Source organism: Mastomys coucha, unplaced genomic scaffold, assembly GCF_008632895.1.
Source record: "Mastomys coucha isolate ucsf_1 unplaced genomic scaffold, UCSF_Mcou_1 pScaffold21, whole genome shotgun sequence".
Lineage (NCBI taxonomy): Eukaryota > Metazoa > Chordata > Mammalia > Rodentia > Muridae > Mastomys > Mastomys coucha.
Genome location: NW_022196904.1, coordinates 181,463,676 through 181,481,503, shown reverse-complemented (window position 1 = coordinate 181,481,503; position 17,828 = coordinate 181,463,676). Strand labels below are relative to the sequence as shown.

The window sequence follows — 17,828 nt, the reverse complement described above, 5'->3', positions numbered from 1 at the left end:
AGAGAGAGAGAGAGAGAGAGAGAGAGACCTAAGGCTTGGGGGGTACTGGCAGAGAGGAGATAAAAAGTGGGTTTAGATTGTGAAAACTTGGTGTGTGAGGCATCACTGAAGCCGAGCCCAGTGATTAGAAGAGTGATTTTCCAGTGGGGCTGTTACAAACGTGGAACATGTCCCAAATTACAACCCCAAATGGAATGTCCCTGGCAAAATGTATTCTCTAGAATAAGACATGCAGAGTAATTCGGGGCTGTATTTTTAGGACTTTCAGACTGATTGCCTAGAGGCTCAGCTGGGATTTCTTTTTTCTGAAGACTTCACTGTACAATTAGATAGGGTATTGCAGGTCATAGTCCATTTTTCTTCAAAGCCTCAGAACTGGGCTCCCAAAAGGCAATATGTGAGCACACCTGAGCCTGTGACAAATACTTGGGCCTCTGAGGAAAGAGCACAGTGCTTTGTGGAGAAAGAACCTGACTTCTTTATGGATTCATTTAACTATTTTTTTTTAAACTGAAGCTGAGCAGAGAGCTGTTGCAAAAGAGTCTTGTCTGTGGATTCGACGAGTCTACATATTGTGCTGTATTGAAGAGGGACTGAATACACCATGATCATCTTTGAGGACTTCTTTTTCTTTTGTAATTCAATCTTCCTTAAACAGCTAGTGGGTTTATATCAAGTCATGTATATGTGAAAAAATATTAGAGAGTTCTATTTGGGGATGTAGTAGCTGTCTTGTGTCTTGTGCCTGGTGAAAGCTCTGACTTGTGTTAGGAGTATACCACTCATATCAGTAGCCATTGGATTGAGTGACCATGAGGACAAAATGTAAAGTCTGTTGTTATAGAGGATGGAGAGGAAAAAGTAGACTTTGAGAATGATGTATACTAAATCAGACCTAATGGTTTGTTAAGTTTATGTATTTATTGGAGGAATTGTATCAAGTGACTTGACCATTGTACTTGAAACACAGAAGACAATTAATGGATCACTGAGAAACACTGTGCTTAGTATAGTAAGCCAAGACCATAAGATAAATCCTGTTTGTTGTTACGTACCTGTGAAGTGTAAGTAGTGGTATTCTTCAGAGTTAAAGAGAAAATGTCCTTTACCAGCCACTGGGAGTTCTAGAAAGGGGAACATGTCAGTGAAAAGATGCTTAAACAGAGACCACAACTGATGCTTGTTTCAGAAAGCCAAACAAACAAACAAAAAAGACAAACAAATGGATTGGAAGGTACAGTGTTTCAGTTAGGATTAAATAATAAATATCCAAGATGAAGAAACAATGAATTGATTTAGTCTAGCTGTGCATTTATGGAACACTTATCCTGATCAAAATGGTTTTATTGTATAAAAGAAAAGACAACAGGGAAGACAAGACAGGCCATTTGATCAGAGATGATGGGCTTCAGGATTTGAATGAGACTCAGCTCTGGCCTTTCTTCCCATTGTATGGTCTTTCAAGCACATCGGATGCTTTCTAACTCATGTTCAGTAAGTCAGCAGCCAGGACCCTGTTGGCATCAGTGTGTATTCTCATATTTCCCTTGTATGGAAAGAAGGGAATGGATATTAGGAAGTACCCTTTCAACATGCCATGCTGTGTTTATTCTGTCGGAGATGTTCCTAGAAAAATCAATGCAGCAACTGCAGCCATGAGCATAAGGTAGGTGTTCTACATCTATTTCTCAATAAGCAAAATAAAGACAGGAAGGCAAGAAGAAAGGCATACTAAGTGCCCCTTTCTGGTCAAAATAATGAGAACAGCAGCCTAATTCCATTTCCTCCACAAAGTCAGAACAGTGTGATGGTCCTCACAATAATCCTTATATTAGCTTGTCATGGCATAACTTTGGACATAGCAAAATATGTTAAACATAGCAGATACAACAATGTTAAAGAGCAATCATTGCTTTTGGTTTTCTTGAGACATTGGTGTCTGCTATATAAACTCTTTTATAAATAAAATTGAAGAAACTGAAAAAAAAATGACAGAAAATTCTCCAAGTACCAGCTGGGGGCAATCCAGTACTACGAATGTGAGAGGAGAAAAATCACTGAGAAGATCATTTGTAAACCATGCTGCAGCATGAACTGGGGCCTTTCCTTCTCAAATTAATGTCTTGGCCTTCTGAACACCAGGGCCAAAGAGCAGTTCCGAGAGAGATGGTTGAAAATGCTCTCGTCTCTCTGTTCTCATGTGTTTCCATACCAAATGATCATTGCTTCAGAGGCCAAGTGAGCTTCACAGTCTTCTAACTGCTGTAAACAGCTGTCTCAAGATGTGACTGGATACACCCCTGTATAGGCACGTAGTGCTTTGTTAAGTGGTCTACGTGGCCTTCCATAACGTTTCTGTCTAGGGGTAATGCCCAGGCTGTAGGGCTTCCTTTAACTCTAAAGTTGATGGCATCCATGGACTCAGGTTCATGGCCTTCTCTTGTTCTCAATAACAGCATAACACAAGAAAAAAAATCACCCATGCTGTTATAACCCATTATCATCCTTTAAAACTTATATGCAAGATTCCACAGGAGATGCAATGTAGAACTTGATATGTTCTCATTTTTAGGTTGTCTGCGTGAGATAAAATTGTACTATATTTGAAATAGAACATTGAGGATTACTCATAGTAAAATAAATGTTGGTAGGTCAGACAAGTGGAGGTCTATATACACAACAGGAGCCAGGGAACCTCCCAAGGCTAGGTGTCCAACAGCAGTACCCTCGGTTCTATTTGGCACTTCCTGTCCTCTTCTTGATGGGTATAAAGGAGTTTGGCTGTGTTTGGCTGTGACGCTTTCTCTTCCAGAGGCTGACCTTTCTTTTTTAGAAGGTTATGAAGATGAAACTTCCTTTTAAAGTTTTACGTGAAAGTGACATGCAAAGCCAGAAAGGTGTTGCTCTGTGAGGGCTTTATTTTCACTGTTTCAGTCAATTACTGTATTGTGATCAGTGATTTTATTTCATAGTGTCTAGCTGCTTTCATTCCTCTGTTTCATTTTTACTGTATCATTTACTCCATTCTCTATAAATTTAATCATTGCATTTCTGAGGCTTTCTGAATTTTTACTGCCTCAGACGTACAGAGCACTCTAAAAATAATATCTGAGATACACTGTTGATTCCCAAAACTCAACTCAATAAGATTAGGTGATAATCTTTCTGAGAGATAGAAAGAGTGAGCATTCAAATGCAAGCTTTTGCTTTTGACAGTTCAGTACATGGACTACTTTAAACAAAATTCATGTATGAAATACTATTCATTTCTATGAATAGAAATATGGAAACTATGGATAACTGTTGCTATCTTAATCAGAGAATTTGGTCAAGGCCTCTAAGCATAAATAAACAAATTGCTAAAATTTTCATGTTAAGCTTAAAATTTTCATGTTAAGGTGGCACATACCTTTTATCCCAGCCCTTGAGAGGCAGAGGCAGGCAGATCTCTGAATTCAAGGCCAGCCTGTTCTACTGAGTGAGTTCCATGACAGCCAGGGTAATACAGAAAGACCCTGTATAACAGGGCTGTACACAAAGACCACAAACCAAAACAATCAAAACAAAACAAAACAAAAACAAAACCCCCGACTACCACTGTAATGTGTAATTTTAAAAATTCACATTTGGATTGGCTAGGATCTGGGACCAGCAGCTGCCCCGCTCAGCTCTCACACTAGCTCTCCCTGGGTCTCTTGCTTTTTGCTTGCCCCACAAATGGCTATCTGGTCCTGGCTTCTGCAGCAGGGTTGCTAAGCCCACATTTCATAGGCCATCCACTCCTGTGGCTGGTCTATAGAACACCAATGTCCACCCCAGTCTCACTCAGTTTCCTTTAGCCCCATGAAAGGAAGACACTAGAGACTACTATATTTATACCAACTAGATTTCTATCAGTAAATCTCTAACCCCAATATGCCTGTACAAAGAACACACAACTTAGTTATAATATTTATAAGCTGCACACCTAGATTGGACAGATATACCAGTACATTAGTCTATTCTCCAGCTATGAGGTCCCTACCTACTTGCAGCTCCTCCAGGCCACGTGGGTCTGCTCCATCTTTCACCAACTCATCTTCCATTTTCTTCTCTCTGTTGCCACCTCCCACATTCCACCTACCCCTCCCGCATCTTGTTGTCCTCTTCTTCCTTCCTCTCATTCCTTCTCTGAAACTTCCAGCCCAATCTTTCCCTTCCATTGCCTAATCACAGGCTCCAGCCTTTATTTGACCAGTTAAATTAGGGAGCAGGTTCACATGAAAGTGATCTGCTCCTCATTGGGGGCAGGATTATCATCAAAATACAAACAGCACCAAGGCAATCCACAACACACCACTACCACCACCAACAACAAACAAAAATGCAATTTAAAGTAAATTTCATTACTACTGAGTTCTGTCTATAAATATTATTTTTGTACAGAATAAAACCAAAAGCTGGGCCATGGTGGCGCATGCCTTTAATCCCAGCACTTGGGATGCAGAGGCAGGCAGATTTCTGAGTTCGAGGCCAGCCTGGTCTACAGAGTGAGTTCCAGGACAGCCAGAGCTACACAGAGAAACCCTGTCTCGAAAAACAAAACAAAACAAAACAAAAAAAGAGATAAGAGAAGGAATAAATATGAAAGTGTGTTGTGTGCTTTTATGAAAATGTCAATGATGCAACTCATTGGTTTGTATAATTAATATACATTCAAAAAGGTAAGAGAACCTTGAGCCTACACTGTATCAGTTATTTGCAGATATTTGGACAGTTTCACATGCTATGCAGAATTTTTTATGTTGAGATCACGTTCTGAGGTATGATTGAAAGAGCTGCCAACTGATCTCTTTCACGTCCCCCCAGGTCAACTCATCCAGTTTCATAACTTTTTGTCCCATTGTTCTTTTAGTTTTACCTGTTTAAGTACTGTGATTCTAAATCCAGCCCTTCTTTTTTGTTGTTATTGATATTATTCATATCCCAAATGTCCTCTCAAATATCTTTTCATATCTTATAAATACATAATCTACTCATCTCTGCTTCAGGTTATACTTTATTTTTTTAGAAGCCAATCCTAATTCCAATGTGGTCCATGTCTCTTCAACCATCAATAGTTTTATGTTTTGTTTCTATCCTTATGAGCATTCGAGCACTTTCTTTACTTAGTAATCAATAGAAACATCTAATGTCCTTTTTGAAAACTTGATAATGGCAGAATTACAAATTTTGGTAGATAATTGCTTTATGAGTTCTACCTAGTATTTTAAAATTGTTACAATATTTAACATACTAAATATAATTTAGGTAAATTAGCAGTGTAATTAGAGGTATTTACTTTTTCACCAACCCAAAAGCTGTCATATGCATGGTTGACATTAGACAGTTGTGACAGTAATAATGATGGGTTGATGGATGAGGGGCTCAGTGGGAGCAAGAAGATGTTTATAGACAGAAGACAGAATGGATAGATAAGTGATGGTTAGACTGGCAGATTAGATGATCTGAATTTCAGCCTTTTGGTGTGTGTGTGTGTGTGTGTGTGTGTATTTTCATTTTTCTTTAAGAAAATATTGAGACAGAGTCTTTCTAGGCATCCTTAGAACTTAGTGTACAAAGTTGATCTGATTTTGTAGGCAATATAGAGCTTTAAATGGTCATTTTGATTTTGTGTACATATGACATTGCATTCTGTTCTTCCTAGCCCTACTGTTCACTACACCTTCATCTGAAGGTTTCTGAGAATCCCTACACTTCTGGGATTATTGCCAGCAGAGACACAGCCCCAAGTATTATAGTTGCATCAGGTAAGTAGAGTGTATGCTTTGCTTGCTATTGTACATGTGTTTATTTTAAGATTCTAGACATCTGTGTTTGGAATTTAATGAGCATGCTAAAAATATATTGAAAGCCATGTAAACCATTGACCCTGAAGTGAATCTACTTAAAATCTCTGCTTAGGCAGAAAGTTTGCAGTTGAGATTCATCTCAGGCAATGCAGTTGCTGATGTTCTTCATTCTTGGCTTTTTCAGAAAATTCCTCCCACTAATGGCATGTACTCTTTCTAGGGAACATAGGCTCTGAGTTGTCAGACAGTGACATCAGCATGTTTGTATCTTCTGATGCAGGGAATACTTGGAGGCAGGTAAGAAAATACCATGAATCTAGGTTGCACCACTCAAGTTTAATGGTATTATTGTCTAAACCTAAAGCAAGCATCTTACATAAATCCCGACATGAATAATGTGATTCTTCTTCTCTCTGTCATGCAAGTTTGAAATGAACCAAGCCAAGTTTATGCAGGTTCATAGTTTTATCCTATGATAGATATTTCCATGTTAAGAGTCCATACACAAACATATCTACAGTCAAGTTGTAAGGGATTTTGATGTAAACAAAAGTGGAAACACTGAGTCTATCATAGCAAAAACTTGGATCCTGCATGGTAGATTGTACACTTGGATCCTGCATGGTAGATTGTACATATAAACTTTCCTTGCTTTGAAGAGAAACAAAAATAACCATTACCCAGGTGGTGTTCTGAGATGTTTAAATATCATGTGTAAACGACAGAATCATAACTATCAGAATGCATATGTTCAATGAATACAAATGGAGTCACTTCACACCAATGTACTTAGCTTAACTGCTTCCTGACTTTCTTCTGAATGAAAATTAGATTTCGACAGCTTATAAAACAGGCATTTAATGAGGTTTAGCTATCATAACAAGGTATAAGCCTAATGTATGACTGTTACACTTCAATAAATATGTTTTAATAAGCCTCAGGTGCTTAATTATCATACAATAGCTAGCAATGTAAATTGAAATCTAATGCACAGATGATCATACTTAACAATGAGCTCACTTTGCTTAAAAGGAGAGCTTACTTTGCTCACAGGAGAGGTGGGCATGATAAGTTAGTGTTCTTTCTTTAACTTTAAACCTTTTTTTGGCAGACAAATATTGATTTTAGTTTTGGTAATTCATTTAAACATCATTTCAGCAAACGTAGGGGAATGTAATGATGTGCTAATAATTTCTGTGCATACATGGTTTTCAGACAACCATATTGAAATGTGTCCTTATAAATGCACATTTATAATTTATATAACTATTTCTCAAAACAGCAGTTATTCTAAGCAAAATGCAAACAAAACTCCCTGTCTCATATGTTTAATGGTATTTGTATATTCTAACAAAAGATGACAGAGAAGAAATTTGGGGTGGGGGGTGAAGGACAATGGACAATAATAAGGAAACATCTGAAGAATAATGCCAAGATGCCATATTCTTTTCTCTGACCAAGGCATAAAACTCTCTCCTACTATAGGCTGGGGTCATAATAATTAGTGAGGCTGGAGAGTCACTGAGTTGTTAAGCTGCCTTCTGCATCTCTGAAAGGCCCAAGATTGGTTCTTTGCACCCATATCCAGAAACTCATGACCACCTGTAATTCCAGCTTCAAGAAGTTCAATGCCCTCTTCTAACCTCCTGCATAACACACACACACACACACACACACACACACACACACAAAATAATCAAGTAAGAGAAATTATGTCCATAGCATAACTTATGATGAGTTCATTGTAACATTTTAAGTGAGAACAGAATTCATCTTATATAGAAAAACTTGAAGACACTTTTCAAAATATATCTATTTGACATTAAATTCTTTTTCCACATCTTATGAAAGACTCAATATGATACATGTAATCAAAGTTGACAATTCTATTTTGATTAGAATTGTTTGTCACTTTGAAGAACATCTATGAATCAAAGGAGAAAACATTTCTTTTATCAACTGTAGGAATTTAGAGATAATTAGGAATTATATCTGCACAAGGCAGTGTAGTGCAGTGAGCCCCACTTTCACCAATGCTATGTGTGCAGCTGCAGTCTATGAATCTTAGTATTTGGATGAGAGTATTATACTCAACTGTCCTTCAAGTTTCCTCCCATCTAGACTCCCTTATAGCTTCGCGGTATTTTTACATAATCTTCAGAGATAGCAATTGATAACTACTGCCACAGAGATAAGAGAATACAAAGATGAATGTATATTGTTGATTCTAACGATTTATTTTGTAGAATGATAAAGTTCTGTCATATAGTATTAATGGTAGATGTAGCCCATGCTGAAAAACATTGTTTTATTCCTTACATTTTCTCAAAGATTTGGGGAAACCTGTTTCTATGAGAGGTATTTTAATCTTCTTATGTAGACTGATGCTGTGTACCTTGTACACCAAGTACAGATGTGATGTCTGCCTGTGTATTCTTCTTTTCCTCATCCAGATATTTGAGGAAGAGCACAGCATTTTGTACCTTGATCAAGGTGGAGTCCTGGTTGCTATGAAACACACATCTCTCCCAATTCGACACCTTTGGTAAGGACACTTCCACTTTAGGAAAAAATGCATATGGTCGTTTACGTTTATCAGAACCAGTCTCTACATCAAATGTCTTTGTTGAAATAAGACTGTGACCTGTTTTTGAAAAAGGGAAGTCAAGGACAAACCAGAAGATGGGTGTGTGGGTGTGTGTTTCCGCTCCTAACAGAACAACGGCGTTACGGTTGCTAAGTGTGTTTCCGCTCCTAACAGAACAACTGCGTTACGGTTGCTAAGTGTGTTTCCGCTCCTAACAGAACAACGGCGTTACGGTTGCTAAGTGTGTTTCCGCTCCTAACAGAACAACGGCGTTACGGTTGCTAAGTGTGTTTCTGCTCCTAACAGAACAACGGCATTACGGTTGCTAAGTGTGTTTCCGCTCCTAACAGAACAACGGCATTACGGTTGCTAAGTGTGTTTCTGCTCCTAACAGAACAACGGCGTTACGGTTGCTAAGTGTGATGATACCTGTAGCATTTCATTAGTATCGCAGCACCATCACTGGAGAGCCATGTACAGACTCTACAGAATCTCTGAGTAGCAACAGCCCTGGCAATCATTCATCCCAAACAACGTTGCATAAAGCTTAATATCTACATGGCTTTGAGTATCCACGCGAGACTCGCGGTTCATGGCTATCCTGCTCCTATTCCTTTTCCCCTGTGTGGCTTTGTTGGCTCCCTTTAGTGAGATGATATCCTATAAATCTGAGCCTTGTACTGAGGTACGTGCAAGGCCTAATATCTACAGCATTTTCCAACAGACTTCTTACTCCATATTTAGAAGTAGTCCTCTGCATATTGACCTAGTGCAAAGTTTAAGACCTGATTTTCCTTCCACCTTTAATTATATTAATGACCTCAGGAGAAAACTGGAAAAGATGAACAAAGGTGGATCTTGAGGAAAAGTATGTACAGAGAAAGACAGAGTGAAGCACACGCCCCTGTTTAGCTGTCTCAGTAGGTACCCAGGCTGCCCCAAACACCACGAACAAGGTAATTCATGAACGACAGAAATGTATTTCACAGATTTGGGAGCTAGAAGCACAAGATAAAAGTGCTTGCCAAGTCCATGTCTGCTGAGGAGCCTCTTTCTGATTCCGAAATGGTGCCTTGCTGCTGTGTTTCCACAGGGTAAAAAGGACAGGCAGTCCAAGGCCTTTTCTGTAAGACACAGGTCCACTCCTGGGGACTCGACCCCTTTGATCTCACTTCTTCCTAAGCATCCATTTCCTAATACCATTAGTTATTTAACTGTTAACATGTGGATCTTGAAGAGAACACTGGTATTTATTGTAGACTTCTTGTGCCCCCAGCAGTCTATTCTCCCATTCAGTGAGGTCAAGCAGGATTCATGTAATGTAAGTGGGACTTGTTTATAAGTTGATCACTTAGAGATGGATTAGTTAAATTTTATCCAACCTGTAAGGCTATCTATGCCCAGTACTCTCAATAAGATATTGCAGATTTGGACAAAATCCCATGAAGTGTAAGAACTTAAAATGATTTAAATTATTTTCTGCCATGAGATTATTCCTAATTCACATGGCTCTCCCTTACTTTTGCCTCAACATATCTGGTCATTGATTATTAAGTATCCCTATTCATGACTGTTGATATAACCAAGAATACTTATTTGTAATGAAGTCTTACTCTGTTATTATTTTCTCACTGGTAACTAACATCTCTCCTTATCCAGAGATATTGCCTTTTCTTTTTGAAATGTAATGAGTGTTCAATTGTTCTGACACTAGGTTGAGTTTTGACGAAGGGAGATCTTGGAGCAAATACAGCTTTACATCCATTCCACTTTTTGTGGATGGGGTTCTGGGGGAGCCTGGAGAAGAGACACTAATCATGACGTAAGTGGTGTGGGGTGATTCCTTCTTGCTAAGGCATAGCAAACATGAAGAGGCCTTTGGCAGCCGAGCCTGCTGGATCCGTTACTATTAGCCTGGAAGTTGTTAGCGATGTTAGCACATCCTAATTCAAGAACCTCTAGCAAAGACAAAGAATGGGAACCATTTTTGAGGACCCAGGCTGAGGCATGGTAGGAAAAGGGCTGTGATCTTAGTTTAGAACTGTCTTAATAGAAGATAAATCTATCTACATATATAAAAGGTAGTGATAACATACAAATTGGATATGTAGAAAAGTCTAGACTTTTAAGACCATGGCATTTCGTTTTCCTCTGGCTCTTTGCCTTACAAACAGTGATGCATGTAAAAGCAACCATGAGAGGAAGTGGCTTTGCAAAACTGAATTGACACACACTCTTGTCTGAAAAGGCAATGATCATGAATTCATGAGAGACTTGATTAACATCTCAACTGACCATGGGTTTCACAACTTGGACTGGGAGTTTGCAATATGAAACTGTGATAGTCACTTCTCTTAGTAGATTGGCCATGGAAAACATGGGAGGATAATTCCATAGCAGTTGATCCAGAAACCCATAAAAATTTTAAAATCAAAGTGAACAGTTGTCACACATTTCAGCCTTCTCACTTAACACTGAGAAAAAAAAAAAAAACAGAAAAATCGATTACGCCCAGTAGACACACTTTTCCACTTTGTAAAAGGCAAGCACACCTAGAATAGAAGCTTACTATGTAGCTTGCATTTACTTAACTTTATATTTTCAAAATACTGTTTCACTCACAGAAAGGTGATCTGAAAGGCTCTTTTGTAGCCTCTCTTCATATTTACATCTAGTGATTAAATTCTACCTAAATGCATGAATCTGTACTAGAGCAGAAGTCATAGGTAAGAGCAGTTGTAATTACTTGGTTCTATGGTCCACTTTCTGTAGGCCCTGATGAGAAGATAAAGAATATGTAAGCCATGGGACCAAATATATTAACAAAAGAATCTAGAAGTTTGTGTTGGACCACGGAGGATAAAAATCTTTATGGTTATTTCTGAAACCATTCCTGTTAATTTGAATCAAATATTCTGGGATTTGGCTTTCTCAATTGCTAGTGAGATGACTTTATTATTTTGTGTTGGAAAACAAACAAACAAAAAAAAACAAAAAAGTCTTTAAGCCTCAGTTTATCCATCTGCAAAGTGCAGTGAGTGCAAGCATTCTCTTCCTAAACGTGCTCGACAGTTGGCAGAAGTGATCCGTGTGATGAGGCTAGCAGCCTACAATCTTCACAGCAGACAATCCGATGCAAGCTGTTGTTAATACCGTTGCTGACTTTATGGTTGTGACTATGTCTACCCCTGTAAACCCTGCAGCGTGTTTGGACACTTCAGTCACCGTTCCGAATGGCAGCTGGTCAAAGTGGACTACAAGTCCATTTTCGACAGGCGCTGCGCTGAAGAAGACTACAGACCCTGGCAGTTACATAGCCAGGTAAGCCTTAGAGAAATGACTCTAAACCCTGGGATGAAGGCAGAGGTATTACAGAACAGTGACTACTCCTTACGGCTTAAAAACTGGAGTTCTCGAGTCCACAGTACAGTGTCCATTTAATTCCTCCACGTTTGATGTCTCACAGTATAAGCAAACACAACAGTTATATTCTGCTGTGAGGTTACTTCTCTTTCTTTCTCTCTCTCTCTCTCTCTCTCTTTTAATGCTAGGATATAACAAGATAAAAATTCAAATGCGGTTAGATTTACACCTCAAAATGAAATACCAGCTCAGCACTGAGAAGCAAACATCATTTGTCTGAGTGTGGCATAGAGCTGCCTGATAAAGGCCGAGTGAGGGACAGTTCTTCAGTTTCAATGAGCAATGCAAACAGAGATAAGGCAGAAAATAGTCAATCGATGCTGGGCGAGTGACGCTGAAAAGCCCTTCCACTTGTCTGTGATTCCCTAGGAGTGTGTAGCAGCTCTTGCCTCCTCTGAGATACTCATGGTATAAGAATGCGAAATTGCTGATAGAAAACCATCCTACCTCATCCCTCTTGGTTATTCATCATGTATCAGAATCCTGGGATGAGAGCTTTTCTTTTTGATTTCCCAAGACAGAAGTCAATCTGCAGGCTATTCACAGGATAGGGTAGACCTACCCCCTAAGAAGTCATGACCACATTCCGTCAGTGAAACATCTTACACTCCGTACTCTGTCTTGGTAGTTAGTGTATTTATACGTGATGTGAAGTGAAGCTAGCTGAAGTGAGCTTCTTCAGTAAAGACAGGGGATAAGAGATTTTAAAAATTCCGCCTTAGCTTTTTTCACACACACAAAGGTGCTATACTTGAGAGTGCATACAGCATCAGCAAGGAGCAGCCACTCTCTTCAGAGGCTCAACAATGGAATGCTCACTCACACCACCACCGTGTTTTTCTCTGTGATGCATGTGCATTGTGACACCCAAAACTTCTATTGACTTTTTTGGAAAAAAACTGAACTTAGCTTTCTTCCTTGTCTGATGGGTGATCATAGAATTGGTGCTATAAAGTTATGTAGAAAGAAGCAATAATCTGAACTTAAATCAGTTTTATGTTTCTTAGCAATACTCTTACTTCATGTGATGATCATAAATGACCAACTGTAAATCCTTTATAATAGGAAAGCTGAACTTAATCATTACAGGTTACCAGGCAATTCGTTAGTTACAGGCTAGCTTACATTCCTATCTGTCCTTCATTGTGCTATACCTAACACATAAACAAAGAAAAGTATGCTTAATATATAAAGAGTTAAAGCTAATATTAGAAAAATATGCATTGTTTATCGGGGTTCCCTTTGTGTTCATATTTCATGTTAGGCACCAAAAGGGAAATACTTATAGCATGAATTCGGTTCCAAGCATCATATTTATTTTAAAGTTTGTGAATATCTCCCCAAATGACATTGTGATGAAGTAGGAGAAGTCTAATCTGTATGCTTAATTTTGCATGATATTTGCCTCCTGGCAGGGGGAAGCATGCATCATGGGGGCCAAAAGAATATATAAGAAGAGAAAATCTGAGCGGAAGTGTATGCAAGGAAAGTATGCAGGAGCGATGGAGTCTGAGCCTTGTGTTTGTACAGAGGCAGACTTTGACTGGTGAGCTTCCATAGTATCCCACAGAACTGTTCAGGAATACGACATCTATGAAGCCCTAAGAAAAGCTCTGACTTGAGAAGGTGGTAACAAACCTAGTGCTAAGTAGTGGACCTTATGTTTTTATAAAATTCTCTCTTGGCCACATCATGATTTTTATTAACTACATGAATGTGTCTTTCAAAAGAGAACAGTGCCTTCTTCTTTGGATTTCAAGAGGTCTTACAAGATGGTTGGCAATTATTTTCATACTGATGCTGGACTCTCAGAAAAATGGAGAAGCCAGATCTATCTCAAGCTTCTTTAGATAGTAACATGGGGAGCACTAATTAGAGTTCTCAGAACATAAAGTCTTTCTGGTATTGAGCATCCTTGGTAAACATAATAACCTCAAAAGTCATAAATCCTTTGTCTATGAAAGCTTCCAATCTGTGGCAGTTGGCTAGATGAGGCTTAAGAGAGCATTGAGTGACATTTATAAACTCAGTGCAAGAGTGGACTCAATTTGACCCTGAGAACTGAGTGGTAATAGAGCTAGTTTAACCTGGAGAGCCAGAAGAGACATTGGGAGGTTTTAACTAAACTCATCGAGCAGCAGAGTTCTTCCAGACATTTGCTAAACAGAAATCTATATTGGAGAGCGAATGATGTTCTTGCTTTATTCTTGGTTAGTGTTTAATGAGCAGGAGAAATTGAAAAATTATTTAAGAAGCCTAAAATTAATCTATCACATTTTCTTTTGTTCTTTCCCTTGTTTTTATCTATTTCAGAATAGGAATTAATATATATTTATGTAAATGTTAAAAACTCAAAACTTGAACCATATATAAATTATTCATTCTTACTATTTTGGTTGTGTGACTATAACAGGTCTCATGTATAGTGTCATCAAAATGTGAGTGACTTATGTGAGACACAGTCTACAGATGCATCTCAGACCATAGCAAAGTCAATCTTATATAATGGTAGACCACTAGCAATGTTCTCTGAATTAATGGTGTTGAGAAAGCCTGCCAGTTGTCAAACAGGTAACCCAACATTGCTTTCTCTTGATGGTGAACAAGAAAGACCAAGAACCAGCATTTTAGCTCTTTGCACTTAGCTAGAGGGTATCAGAGCTTCAGCAATAACAGAACTCATGGAAGTTCTACAGGGGCTTCTCCAGTCTGTCTTCTGTCAGAAATATGTAACTGCAACAACAAAACTACTTTATTTCTACCCTGCACTTGGGATTGACCCCCAGAAAGATACTCACAGGAAGACCTACCTTGAGATTTTAAGTCATCCATCACATTCTTCTTTCTGAAGTCTGACTAATTCTTGATCATTTACTATACTAAAGGAGAATTTACAAAGTAAGTTGGCATGATACTTTACTGGAAGAGCTATGGTACTGTGAAGTGGTTATTCTTCATGTAGAGCAAAAACATCCTTTAGAAGGAAATGTAAGAGAAAATGTAGGGTAAGATATGCAGAAATTCTGCCTTTTCAACAAAAACATTTTCTTCTTTGAATATTTCTTCCTAAAACATTTCAACACAAGCCAATATTTTGGTTTTGTTCAACACAAATATATATATATATATATATATATATATATATATATATATATATATATATGATAAGGAAATAAATTAGGCTTCTCTCCCTATTCTTCCCCCATGTCTATCTCCTTTCGATCCTTGAATTCCATTGGTGACTGGAATCTGTTACCAGTCCCACAGGCTGAACAGCAAGCACTCTAAGGAGTAGAAAATGAGTCTTAAGTTGTGCTACTGTGTGGTTTCTTGCTCAAAAGGGACTGCCTGATGATGAAAGTATGTTGGAAGGCTCACCCTGTGCTTGTTGGGCTTCCTTTTGAAGCTGGATTTTCTACAATCTTACAATCTGACAATAGCATAATGAAAGATGCCCATTGCATGTTACTTGTTAGCCAGGCTCCCTGGATATTTCCCAAGTGACACTGAGCCATTCTCCAGACTTTGTATGGTATTTTCTTGAAGTGAACACTGGGTAATTCTGGAAGTGGCTATTCTTTAGTCTTCCTACTCATGCTGTGCTGAACCAGGCCCTAATCCAGAGGGTATGTACAGAATCTGCACTTCCAGCTGTCTGATCACAGGCCTCTGAGGCTGAGCCCATTTCTCCCTCCGTGTCCATGATGTGCCAGCATCTCACCTCTATTACAAAGATGGGCCAATTTATACCAATGCTTGCCCATTGCTGCTTGTGGTTTGTCTGTGTATGTGGAGGTACAATTTGTTGTCCTTTTCTGTGCCCAGTTTTACTTTCCAGAAGCCAAGAATATCAGAGGTCCCTGGAAGCAAGAATGAATAGAAACCAAGAGGAAAAAAAATAGAGCATTTTCAATGCAGAGGCAAGATTTAAGGCAGTTATTACCAACTGGCAGTGCTAAATGCTGAGGACAAAACTTTCCTTGGGGAAGTGCTTGAGAGACTACTGAAGGGCATTTTCTTTTTGGCTGTAACTCTGAAGCATATGGCTTATACGCAGGGAAACCTGGCTCTGCTCTACTTGTTAGAGCCAGATGTTTTGGAAGAACATACCAAAGACTTCACTGATAATGAGGACTGTACCCCATGTGTCTGTTTTCACTAAGACCAAAGCACTTGACACAGCCATGTTCCTATTTACTCTCTCTCATTACATGAGACCAAAGCCACTCCTCTATCTTTGAAGGCATCTAATAAATGGGAATGTTGGTTCTTTAAGATATTTTCATTTGTAATAGATAATGTATAGAAAAAAAACTTTAATTGTTAGGAGACATTGGCTTAGGAAATACTTATTTTATTGACTGATTAGAAGTTGGTTGTCAACTACTATGAACTAGTGCTGAATAAGTTTGCTACCTGGTGAATGTTTCATCTTGGGTATTTCCCCAACAGTGACTATGGCTATGAGAGACATAGTAATGGACAATGCCTGCCAGCATTTTGGTTCAACCCATCTTCACTGTCAAAAGACTGCAGCTTGGGACAGAGTTACCTCAACAGCACTGGGTGAGTTTCTGTGGTAGTAGGCTTCAGGGGCCAACCTTGGATGATGATGAGCAAGTGTTACACTGGACACACTTCCTTCTGATCATGCACTGGACTTGGTTTTCTATAAAACAGTGCATTTTTGATAGAATGTCATTTCTTGTCACTATATTGATGCCATTAAACACTTAGCGTGTGTATTTATGTGTGTTTGTACATGTGTAGAGAGACAGAGACAGAGAGGTATGTGTGTATGTGCAGGATACAAGGGTACATGCTTTTGGAAGCCAGGGGTTGAATTCAGGTGTCTTCCTTAATTGAGTCTTAATGAAATATTCTGAGACATGATATCCCCCTGAATACAGAACTCCCCATCTCATTGATATTGTTAGGCCAATGAGCTTTAGGGATTTATCTGCCTCAAGGATTTATAGTGCCACTCTGCCTAGCTTTTCACATATGTCCCGAGAATCTAAAGTCTGGTACTTCCTCATGGTTACATAGTATGCTATCTCTCCACCATAGACATTTAAGCTTTTTGGCTCACCTATTTAATTTCAAAAGAAATATACAGGTATGCTTTATTTATTTAAAAGTCCAGTTTAGTTTATCACTCCAGTACTGGCCCCATTTTCCACATAGCTCTTATCTCTATGCTGTGGAGATTTCCAAACATTTTCTTTGCATTTTTCCAACAATGAATTGCTCCAAGAAAAATACATAAATCAACTTGGAAGATTATTGTTATAGGATTTGCTTCTATCTATGTTCTTCTTCAATTTGCCTTTTTCACTCAAACATGTATCTTAAGCATCTTTATAGGTCTGAATAGACCAGGCTGCTTTCATACCTTTTATATTCCATTCTATTAAATAATATCAGATTATTTAATTATCCTTTTTCATGGATATTTGGGTTATTCTACTTCTTTCATGCCACTATCAATAAAGCTACAATTAACATTCCTTACCACAACCCTTGTTGTTAAAAGCACTCATAGAGATAATTAGGGTTTCCTTTGTTAATTAGAAGTGTTTCTTTTAGCTTATAGAGCAAATTACATTCAGCCAACTGGCTTCTTCTTGGGCTCATGTATCAGGCATTGCCAAATTTTCTCTCAAAAAGATGAAAACAGCAGTTTCTGCTCACATACTGCTAGGCTGTCCTAGAGACTCAAGAGTCATCCGAAGCAGCTTCCTGGATATCCAGGGCTAAACAGAGAAACCCTGTCTGGAAGAATAAACAAGCAAACAAACAAACAAACAAACAAATCCAGTGGATTCTACAGAGGGAAACTTAAATGAAAGAGAAGTTGAAAAAGGTCAATGTAGATTGATTGAACAATAAGACTGACCCTGTTGGCAAGAGTCACAAGTGTCTGGGGTACAAAGTCACACTGTTGTTTAGAAACCTTTCGAATTAAGTGACCAAGTTGGGACTAA

General features: G+C 38.6%; 1 protein-coding gene across 4 annotated transcripts in view; it reads left to right on the top strand.

The window, feature by feature from the left end:
• The window catches only part of Sorcs1 (sortilin related VPS10 domain containing receptor 1), a 540,204-nt gene that overhangs the window by 446,431 nt on the left and 75,945 nt on the right, over positions 1-17,828 (top strand). For all 4 annotated transcript variants that reach the window (XM_031390641.1, XM_031390645.1, XM_031390644.1 and 1 more), the window contains exons 11-17: positions 5,687-5,789; positions 6,052-6,128; positions 8,285-8,376; positions 10,133-10,240; positions 11,622-11,739; positions 13,257-13,387; positions 16,294-16,407. In XM_031390641.1, the coding sequence (XP_031246501.1) occupies positions 5,687-5,789; positions 6,052-6,128; positions 8,285-8,376; positions 10,133-10,240; positions 11,622-11,739; positions 13,257-13,387; positions 16,294-16,407 (743 nt within the window). The remainder of the gene's footprint in view (positions 1-5,686; positions 5,790-6,051; positions 6,129-8,284; positions 8,377-10,132; positions 10,241-11,621; positions 11,740-13,256; positions 13,388-16,293; positions 16,408-17,828) is intronic.